The 10,510-nt window shown below is 64.7% G+C and overlaps 1 protein-coding gene across 1 annotated transcript; it reads left to right on the top strand.

The window, feature by feature from the left end:
* Positions 1-3,471: 3,471 nt before the first annotated feature.
* LOC142593719 (scavenger receptor cysteine-rich type 1 protein M130-like) lies at positions 3,472-7,755 on the top strand. The gene is made up of 13 exons (XM_075712225.1): positions 3,472-3,523; positions 3,605-3,925; positions 4,017-4,337; positions 4,415-4,717; positions 4,795-5,109; positions 5,330-5,638; positions 5,717-6,025; positions 6,111-6,479; positions 6,607-6,726; positions 6,862-6,957; positions 7,094-7,177; positions 7,326-7,460; positions 7,640-7,755. Exons 1-13 carry the CDS (start codon positions 3,472-3,474, stop codon positions 7,753-7,755), a joined length of 2,850 nt encoding a protein of 949 aa, XP_075568340.1.
* The last annotated feature ends 2,755 nt before the right edge of the window (positions 7,756-10,510 follow it).

Below are 10,510 nucleotides of genomic sequence, written 5' to 3'. Positions count from 1 at the left end.
CCTTCTCTGGACACACTCCAGCACCTCAATGTCCTCCTCGTGCTGAGGGGCCCAAAACTGGACACAGCATTCCAGGTGCGGCCTCACCAGTGCCGAGTACAGGGGGACGACCACTTCCCTGCTCCTGCTGGCCACACTGTTCCTGATACAAGCCAGGATGCTGTTGGCCTTCTTGGCCACCTGGGCACACTGCTGGCTCATGTTCAGCCGGCTGTCGACCAACACCCCCAGGTCCTTTTCCGCCAGGCAGCTTTCCAGCCACTCTTAGAATCATAGAATCATAGAATCATAGAATCATAGAATCATCTAGGTTGGAAAAGACCTTTAAGATCATCCAGTCCAACCATTAACCTACACTACCAAGCCCACTCTAGACTAATCAAGGGTAGACCAGACTAAACCATATCCCGAAGTGCCACATCTACCCGTTTTTTAAACGCCTCCAGGGATGGTGACTCCACCACCTCTCTGGGCAGCCTGTTCCAATGCCTGACCACCCTTTCCGTAAAGAAATTTTTCCTAATTTCCAGTCTAAACCTCCCCTGGCGCAGCTTAAGCCCATTTCCTCTTGTCCTATCGCTAGCTACTTGGGAGGAGAGACCAACACCCACCTCACTACAACCTCCTTTCAGGTAGTTGTAGAGAGCGATAAGGTCTCCCCTCAGCCTCCTCTTTTCCAGGCTAAACAACCCCAGTTCCCTCAGCCGCTCCTCATAAGACTTGTTCTCCAGACCCTTCACCAGCTTCGTTGCCCGCCTCTGAACACGCTCCAGCACCTCAATGTCTTTCTTGTAGTGAGGGGCCCAAAACTGGACACAGTATTCCAGGTGCGGCCTCACCAGCGCCGAGTACAGGGGGACAATCACCTCCCTACTCCTGCTGGCCACAGCATTCCTGATACAAGCCAGGATGCTGTTGGCCTTCTTGGCCACCTGGGCACACTGCCGGCTCGTGTTCAGCCAGCTGTCGACCAACACCCCCAGGTCCTTTTCAGCCAGGCAGCTTTCCAGCCACTCTTCCCCAAGCCTGTAGCGTTGCATGGGCTTGTTGTGACCCAAGGGCAGCATCCGGCACTTGGCCTTGTTGAACCCCATACAACTGGCCTCGGCCCATCGGTCCAGCCTGTCCAGGTCCCTCTGCAGGACCTTCTTACCCTCGAGCAGAACAACTCCTGCCCAACTTGGTGTCATCTGCAAACTGAACCGCCAGCTTCCTTAGGAGAATGCTGTGGGAGACAGTGTCAAAGGCTTTACTAAAGTCCAGGTAGATGACACCCTGGCACCGAGGTCAGGCTGACAGGCCTGTAGTTCCCTGGGTCCTCCTTCCGGATCTTCTTGGAGATGGGCGTCACATTGGCAAGCCTCCAGTTATCTGGGACCTCCCCTGTTAACCAGGACTGCCGATAGATGATGGAGAGTGGCTTGTCAAGCTCCTCCGCCAGCTCCCTCAGTACCCTTGGGTGGATCCCATCCAGCCCCACAGACCTGTGAGTGTCCAGGTGGTGTAGCAGGTCGTTAACTGCTTCCTCCTGGATTATGGGGGCTTCGTTCTGCTCTCCTTCCCTGTCTTCCAGCTGCGGGGGCTGAATACCCTGGGGATAACTGCTCTGGCTATTAAAGACTGAGGCAAAGGCGGCATTGGTACCTCAGCCTTTTCCTCATGCTTGGTGGCAATGTCGCACCAAAAGCTCCCTGTTCAGCCATGCCGGTCGTCTTCCTGATCCACCCATTGCAGGGTCAAGCAGCATGGGGGGACCACACCACGTAATACTCACCCTCCAGGCACCGCCCAGGGCTTTGAAGAGTCATTGGTGTCGTGGTGATGAGCAAGGAGGACTTGGGGAGGACAGTCTTCTTCAACAAGCTCCTCAGGGTGGTTTCCAGCGCCTTCACTTCCCTGGGGTCAGAGCTCAGCTCATCTTCAGGCTGAACCAAGGAAAATCCCAGGGCCCCGAAGCCATCAGAAATGCACAGGATCTTCTTCTGGTCATCCAGCATCTTCCCAGCTGGCGCCCACTTGTGAGGGCAGTGCTTTGAAACCACGTCTGCCACGCTCGCTTCCTTGGTAAAGGCAAGGTCTTTACAGCCTATGCAGAAGATGTAGTCACACTGCGCGCAGAGGCTCCCTTCCACCCACTCTACCATCACCTTCTTGACCGTCATCATCTACCCCATCACTGGGGGCCCCCACCAGCACCACCACCTGCAGTGGTTGCCCATCTTCGTTGGGTTTAAACAGCGTCTGCGTGGTGATGGTGATGGTGGCTGGTGCGTTGCTGGCGTCGGCACAGACACAGCTGGTGCCCACAGCTTCATGCTTACCTCTGCCCTTGCTCCAAGGCTTCCTGGTGATGGTCAGGTGGGTGTAGCGGCTGCTGATGGACAGGTTGTCCCCGAGACAGGAGTTCACTTCTTTGTACCAGCAAATTCCCTGACCACGTCCTCTCTGTATTTCTGCTTGTACTCTGCGCCGGCAAGAAGCAGTCATTCCCAAGCACAGCCCCATTCCCCAGGACCTCCTCAGCAGCCCCACTGCACTCCCAATACGCCAACGGGACACTTGTTTCAATGCTCAGGGCTTTCTTCACTCTGGCAGAGGTAAAAAGGACATGATCTGGGATTATTTTGGGCCTCGGTCAGTTGGGGGGGGTCCTTCCCCACTCCCGATGGACCATCCTCATCCATCAAGGCCTGCTTTAACCAGGCTGCAATCCTCACCCACCCTGGGAGCAAATGCAATTGCCTGGGGCCACCCGCAGCCTCTGTCCCCCTCTGCTCGTGGCCCTGGGCCCAAAGGCAGCGTGCCTGGGCTCCTGGGGATGCCTCCGCCTGCAAAGTGCTACCAAAGAGGAGCTCTGCAGAGATGTCCTTCATCGCCATGGCAGGAGGAAAGGGTCTGCCCCGCTGGCTGCCGGGCGGTGCTGAGAGCTGGAGGCTCTTCTCCGGGAGCAGAAGGAGCCCGGCAGTAAGTGGGGACAGCAAGAGGAGAGGTCCCTGCATCCCTCCCACTAAGGGGGTCACAGCGGCAGCACTGCAGCTGGCCGGGAAGCTGTGTGCAGTCGATGCCCCTTGTCAGTGCTGAGGGCGGCCCTGTGAAGGCTTTGGTAGATTTTGGGGTGAATCCTGTCACCATCAGCACCGTGCTCTTGCTGGGCTCTGGCAGCAGGGTCACCCCCATGGGGGGACACGCGTGGGAAGGGCCCATGCTCCTCATGGCGGTGGCAGTGGCCTGGGGGGCTGGCTCCCCGCGGGGACATCCGGGCACCGACCCACCGTGGTGAGGTGTGTGACGCCAGAAGCAGAGCCAATCTTCATATTTGGGCACGGAGAAGATTATTGGAGGCTGGGGCCCCGTCAGCTGGGAGATAACCCACCTGATAACAGCTCAAAAGGTTCTGCCACCTCCATTGGCTCCCAGCTGCGGCGCTGCCTATATATCACCCGCCCCGCGCCGGGGGTCTGGGACGTCAGGATGGTGCTGGTCGGGGTGCTGGGGCTGCTCCTGTGTGTGTGGCTCTGTGATGGTGAGTATCGGGAAGGGGTCATCCGTGGGGCAGGGACCCCTGTCCAGCCCCAGGCTGGGCTCAGCACCGTCCTTGCCGCAGGCACCGGGGAGCTGCGGCTGGTGGGCGGCGGCGGGCGCTGTGCCGGGAGGGTGGAGGTGAAGCACGACGGCGAGTGGGGCTCCGTCTGCGCCTACGACTTCCACTGGGATGCCAGTTGGGACATTGTGGTGTGCCGGCAGCTGGGCTGTGGGCCAGTGGCCAGGTCATCCCCCTACACCCCGTTTGGGCAGGGCACCGGCAGGATCTGGCTCCAGCCCCTCTTCTGCCGGGGCGACGAGGCGATGCTGCAGGATTGTGCTCACTTTGACTGGGGACATCACTTCTGCGGCCATGAGCGGGACGTGGGGGTGACCTGCGCAGGTGAGGTGGGGAGGCTGGCCATGCCGGGACAACCGCCGTGTGCCGGGGCATCCCCCGGCAGGGCTGAGGCCGTGCTGGTGCCCCGGTGCAGAGGCGGTGGAGCTTCGGCTGGTGGCTGGCAGGAGTCCTTGTGCCGGGAGGGTGGAGGTGAAGCTGCGGGGAAGCTGGGGATCGGTGTCAGACGACGAATGGGACATGGAGGACGCGGAGGTGGTGTGCCAGCAGCTGGGCTGTGGCTCGGCTGCCGGTGCCTACCCTGCCAGCACCCGCTTTGGCAAAGGGGACGGCCCCCTCAGCCTGGTTCTGGTTGACTGCGTTGGGAGCGAGACTGCGATCTGGGACTGCAAGATCGATGGCTGGGGACCCTACAACAGCAGCATACATGATTTTGACACCGCCGTCATCTGCCAAGGTAGGAGCTGGGTGATGGGGGACACGCACCGGTCCCGGCACATCCGTCAGCACTGACCCGTGCGCCTCTCCCGGCAGGGTTTGCCCGGCTGGTGGGCGACGACACTGCCTGCGCCGGGCGGCTGGAGGTGCGTCGGGGCCGAGCGTGGGCCAGCGTCTGCGAGGACGCCATGGACATGAAGGCCGCCCAGGTGGTGTGCCGGGAGCTGGGCTGCGGCGTGGCCCTGGCCGTCTCTGGCACCGGCTGGTTTGAGGCGGGACCGGGGCTGCTCTGGGAGGGGGGGTTCGAGTGCAGCGGCACCGAGCCCCTCCTTGCCAGCTGCGCCCGGCGGCCGCCGCGCAGCCAGGCCTGCACCAGCCATGCCAGCATCATCTGCTCCCGTAAGCGCTGGGGCCGCCGGCGGGTGTTGGGGGAGTCCCCACCGCGTCGTCCCCCCCCAACGCCCTTTCTGCCGCAGCCTACACGGCTTTCCGGCTGGCGGACAACAGCTCGGGCTGCGCCGGGCGGGTGGAGGCGGAGGCGGGGGGCACGTGGGGGTCCCTCTGCGCCACCGGCTGGGACCTGCGCGACGCCCACGTCCTCTGCCACCACCTGGGCTGCGGCCCCGCCGCCGCCGTGCCCCCGGGAGGCTCCTTCGGCGGGGGGGACGGGCCGCTGCGGCGCGACGCCTTTGGCTGCGTCGGGAGCGAGCGGCACCCAGGCGAGTGCCCCACGGCGCTGCTGGGGGAGCCCGCCTGCCCCCCCGGCCACGCCGCTGCCGTCAACTGCTCAGGTCTGTATGGCACGTGCCGGGAAAAGCCTGAAGGGGCTTTTGGGACAGCCGAAAAGTTGGGGACAGAGGACACAGGGCCGTTTTGGGGTGAGGGGAGGGCTGAAATGGGACCCCGCCATCCCCTCAGGGCCCCCCATCCCCTCAGGGCCCCCCATCCCTCAGGTCCCCTACGGTGCTGGTGCGGCAGCCTCACGGCACCGCACCGCCGGGCATTTTGCAGGCGTTGCCGCACCCCTGCGTCTGGTGGAGGGGGAGAGCCGGTGCGATGGGCGTCTGGAGGTTGCCGCAAGGCCCGGGGCCTGGGCCCGCGTGCCGGCGGGGCTGTGGGATGCGCGGCGTGGCAGCGTGGTGTGCCGGCAGCTGGGCTGTGGCGTGCCGGAGAAGGTCTACAGCGTGGCAGGCTCGGGCACTGTGGGGCTGCAGGGGCTGCGGTGTGCCGGCAGCGAGGAGCAGCTGGCCCAGTGCAACGTGTCGGGGACGGCCGCCGCGCCGGCCGTCAGCCGCGAGGAGGTGGCCGTGGTGTGCTCGGGTGAGTGTCCCGGGCAGGGCCGGAGGGTGCCGGCACGGTGAGCGGCCGCCCCAGCCCGGTGCCCTCCGTGCCCTGCAGGCAGCCGGCGGGTGAGGCTGTCGGGCGGCCCCGGGCGCTGCGCCGGGCGGGTGGAGGTCTACGTCAATGGGAGCTGGGGCACCGTGTGCCAGGAAACCTGGGACCTCCGGGACGCCAGCGTCGTCTGCCGCCAGCTGGGCTGCGGAAGGGCGCTGGCGGCACCCGGCTCGGCCCGCTTTGGTCCCGGCACGGGGCCGCTGTGGCCGCATGCCGGCGGCTGTGCCGGGACGGAGGCGTCGCTCTGGGAGTGCCCGGCCTCGGCACAGCACGGCTGCCGGCGCGGTGGCGGGGCGGGAGCCGTCTGCTCAGGTCAGTGCCGTGCGCCCCCAGCTCGGGGAGCAGGGGCAGCGGGATGGCGCGGCCGTGCCGTGACCCCCCGCGCACCACCTTGCAGAGCAGCTCTCCCTGCGGCTGGCGGGCGGCAGCGGCCGCTGCAGCGGGCACCTGGAGGTGCTCCACAAGGGCACGTGGGGCCGCGTGTGCGCCAACGGCACCAGCCCTGCCACGGCCACCGCCGCCTGCCGGCAGCTGGGCTGCGGGGATGGGGGGAGGCTGGAGGCCGCCCCTGCCCGGGACCCGGCCCCCGCCTGGCTGGCCTGGGTGGGCTGCCAGGAGGGGGCCCGCTGGCTCTGGCGCTGCCCTTCGGCACCCTGGCGCCTGCAGGCCTGCAGCCCCGGCGGGGACGCCCGCGTCGCTTGTGACGAGGACAGTGACGGCACGAGCGGGACGCCCAGCCCGTCCCCGGGGAGCCGCTGCCCGGAGGGTGCCGCTTGCACAGGTAGCTCTGCCCGTGCCGCTGGCCCCCCGCGCCAGGCTGCCCGCAGTGCCCCTGCTCACGCCGCCTGCTCATGTCCCCGCAGGTGTCCCCAGCAGCACCAGCACGGCGGCAGCGGCAGCATCAGGGAGCGTGCCGGTGCCCACGGTCCTGTGCGTGGTGCTGGGGACGCTGCTGTGCCTGGCCCTGGCTGCCCTGGCCGTGCAGGCGTGCCGCGCCCGGGCTCAGCGCCGAGGTGGGTGCCGGCGGGTGGGTGTTTGGGGGTGCTGGGGCGGCCCTGCCACGGGACGGCTCAGAGGGTGGGCAGCGGGTGACCCCAGTGCCACCCACGGTCCCCATGGCCCTGGCTGAGCACTGCCCATCATGCCAGGCCCCGGTAGAGCTGCAGACGCCGTCTCCGATGCTGTCTACGAGGAGCTGGACTACACCCTCATGCCCGAGTACCAGGAGGTGCCCAGTCGCTCAGGTCCGTGCAGACCCTCCCCGTGCCTGGCAGCTCTCCCGAAAGATGGGGGGTCTCTGCCCCACGGCCCCATCTGCAGCACCGCGTCCCGCTGGTGCAGGCTTTGGTCACCCCCAACGCTCCGTCCTCCCCCCGCCAGGCTCCCTGTCCGAGGGGTCGGTGACGAAGCTGCCGTATTACAGCGGGGACAGCATGGAGGAGAGCGAGCCCAGGGCAGCCCCAGGTAGGAGCCCGGGGGCAGGAACGTGGGCGACAGCAGCAGCCCCACTGCCACCAGCATATCCCCGGTGGCGTGGCCGGAGTGGGGTGGCACAGCCAGAGCCCTGCCACGGCCTCCGCTTCACTGCCACCCACCCGCGTGCCTGTCCCAGGCCCCCCTGCCCAGCACGGCCCCCCGGATGGCTACGACGATGCCGCCGCCGTGCCACAAGAGTGCCCCGCTCCCAGCGCTGGGGACAGCGCCGACGGGGTGGCACGCAGGAGCTGGGGCTGTGTCCCACCCACAGGTGAGAGGGGCCACAGCCACCCTGTGCCCTGCAGAGCCACCTCCGCCGCAGCTCGGCTGCGCTGGCGGGCAGGCAGCAGGCAGCAAAGCCCCGGGGGCTGCGGCAAGAGCCCAGCCAGGCTCTGGCAGCAGGGACGCGCAGCAGCCCCATTAAGGCACCAGCCTTTGCTGTCCCCGAAGGTGGCAGCTGCCCCCCGCCAAGTCCCCCAGGAGCCACGAGGGACCCCGCGGCCCAGCCCCCGGGGGACACACACTATGACGATGTTGGCGTCAGCACCCTGGCCACGGCGCTCTGAGGATGCCCGGGCCACACCGCAGGACTCCCTGGGGACACGGGTGCAGGGGGCTGGGGCTCTGTCCCCACCAACGCGTGGCTCACTGTGAATTTCTCTTGTTGTCTATTAAAACGCCAAACTGGCTGGAGACTCCCTTCCAGGGCTGGCACCTCGCTCCCAGGTACATGAGCCATCCCTCAGGGACGTGGGGCAGGAGCCGCAGCCACGCACGCAGCCCTGGGCATGGCGGGGACAGGGGGAAGGACGGGGCAGAGCACAGCGGGATGCCTGGCACTGGCCCCAGGCCCTTTCTTTGGCATCAAACACCCACGCAACTGCTCCCACCGACGGGCGTGGGGAAACGGGAGAGGGAAGGAGCCACTCTGGCTCAGCCCCGACCCCCAGCACACGCAGGCAGGACCGCGGCCCCTGTCCTGCCAGGACAAATCCAGCTCCTCCAGCCAGGGGCTGGTGCCCACCACGGCGGCGAGGTCCTCGCAGCAGCCGCTGCTGAGGCGGCAGTACCACAGCCTGCCGGGGACCCGCGCGAAAGACCCTCAGAGCTGCTCCAAGGGCCCCGCGGTGCCACCCCACCACGGTGACGGTCCCCAGCCTGCTGCCACTGCTTTCCAGATCCTCACCCTGGGAGAGGGGGACCGAGGGTCCCTGCCAGCCTGGAGGGACTTCTCTGGGGTACCTGCCCAGCCCTCCGCTCCACCCCGTGGGTTTGGCTGCCTGGGAGATGCCCACGGGTGCCGGGGGGATGCCCAGGGGTGCCGGGGCCACTCACCGCAGCACACGCAGGCGGCAGCTGGGCTGCTGCAGCCCCTCGCAGAGCAGGCGCACGCCGCCGTCGCCCAGCGTGCCGTCGCCCAGCTCCAGCTGGGACAGGCTGGGGTGTTCGGCCAGGAGCGCCGCCAGTGCCGCACAGCAGCTCTGCGACAGCCCGCACCACTGCAGCCTGCGGGGAGAGCGCAGAGAACGGGTGGGCTCGTCACACCTGCCTGGCTGGTCAGCCAATCAGCATGGAGGGACCACACCCACCCTCTGTATGGCCAATGAGCATGGAGGAACTGCACCAATCCAACCACTGCAGGGCCAATCAGCATGGAAGCACCACACCCACCCACAACCTGGCCAATCAGCATGGAGGAACGGCACCAATCATAGACTCATGGAATTGTTTAGGTTGGAAAAGACCTTTAAGATCATCCAGTCCAAGCATTGACCTAACACTACCAAGGCCACCACTAAAGCAGATAAGGACAGAGGAATAATTAATCTCATGTTTCCTCGCTTGGTGGCTTGATTATTTTTTTAAAAAGTAAAAGTAGGAATCATTAAAGTTGGAAAGGATCTTTAAGATCCTCACTCCAACCATCAACCCAACACCCCCATGCCCACTAAACCATGGCCCAAAGTGCCACGTCTGCCCGTTTTTGGAACACCCCCAGGGATGGGGACTCCACCACTCCACTCCCTTCTCTGGACACGCTCCAGCACCTCAATGTCCTCCTTGTACTGAGGGGCCCAAAACTGGACACAGCATTCCAGGTGCAGCCTCACCAGTGCCAAGTACAGGGGGACGACCACTTCCCTGCTCCTGCTGGCCACACTGTTCCTGATACAAGCCAGGATGCTGTTGGCCTTCTTGGCCACCTGGGCACACTGCTGGCTCATGTTCAGCCGGCTGTCGACCAACACCCCCAGGTCCTTTTCGGCCGGGCAGCTTTCCAGCCACTCCTCCCCAAGCCTGTAGCGTTGCATGGGCTTGTTGTGAGCCAAGTGCAGCACCTGGCACTTGGCCTTGTTGAACCCCATACAACTGGCCTCGGCCCATCGATCCAGCCTGACCAGGTCCCTCTGTAGGACCTCCCTACCCTCGAGCAGAACAACTCCTGCCCAATTTGGTGTCATCTGCAAAATGAACCGCTAGCTTCCTTAGGAGAATGCTGTGGGAGACAGTGTCAAAGGCTTTGCTAAAGTCCAGGTAGATGACACCCACAGCCTTTCCCTCATCCACTTGGCACGTCACCAGGTCATAGAAGGAGTTCAGGCTGGTCAAGCAGGACCCGCCTTTCATGAACCCGTGCTGGCTGGGCCTCATCCCCTGGTTGACCTGCACTTGCCTGTTGAGCGCACTCAAGATGAACTGCTCCATAATCTCCCCTGGCACTGAGGTCAGGCTGACAGGCCTGTAGTTCCCTGGGTCCTCCTTCCGGACCTTCTTGGAGATGGGCGTCACATTGGCAAGCCTCCAGTTATCTGGGACCTCCCCTGTTAACCAGGACTGCTGATAGATGATGGAAAGTGGCTTGGCAAGCTCCTCCGCCAGCTCCCTCAGTACCCTTGGGTGGATCCCGTCTGGCCCCACAGACCTGTGAGTGTCCAGGTGGTGTAGCAGGTCGTTAACTGCTTCCTCCTGGATTATGGGGGCTTTGTTCTGCTCTCCTTCCCTGTCTTCCAGCTGCGGGGGCTGAATACCCTGGGGATAACTGCTCTGGCTATTAAATACTGAGGCAAAGGCGGCATTGGTACCTCAGCCTTTTCCTCATGCTTGGTGGCAATGTCGCACCAAAAGCTCCCTGTTCAGCCAGGCCGGTCGTCTTCCCGATCAACCCATTGCAGGGTCAAGCAGCATGGGGGGACCACACCACGTAATACTCACCCTCCAGGCACCGCCCAGGGCATTGAAGAGCTGTTGGCCTCATGGTGGTGAGCAAGGAGGACTCGGGGAGGACAGTCTTCTTCAACAAGCTCCTCAGGGTGGTTTCCA

Source organism: Pelecanus crispus, chromosome 6, assembly GCF_030463565.1.
Source record: "Pelecanus crispus isolate bPelCri1 chromosome 6, bPelCri1.pri, whole genome shotgun sequence".
NCBI classification, from domain to species: Eukaryota; Metazoa; Chordata; class Aves; order Pelecaniformes; family Pelecanidae; genus Pelecanus; species Pelecanus crispus.
This window is presented reverse-complemented; position numbering and strand designations above follow the sequence as displayed.

Coding starts and splice junctions, on each gene's coding strand:
- LOC142593719 (XM_075712225.1), top strand. CDS start 3,472: ATGGTGCTGGTCGGGGTGCTGGGGCTGCTCCTGTGTGTGTGGCTCTGT. Junction 3,926..4,016: donor CGTGGGGGTGACCTGCGCAG/GTGAGGTGGGGA, acceptor GCCCCGGTGCAG/AGGCGGTGGAGCTTCGGCTG. Junction 7,178..7,325: donor CGAGCCCAGGGCAGCCCCAG/GTAGGAGCCCGG, acceptor TGCCTGTCCCAG/GCCCCCCTGCCCAGCACGGC.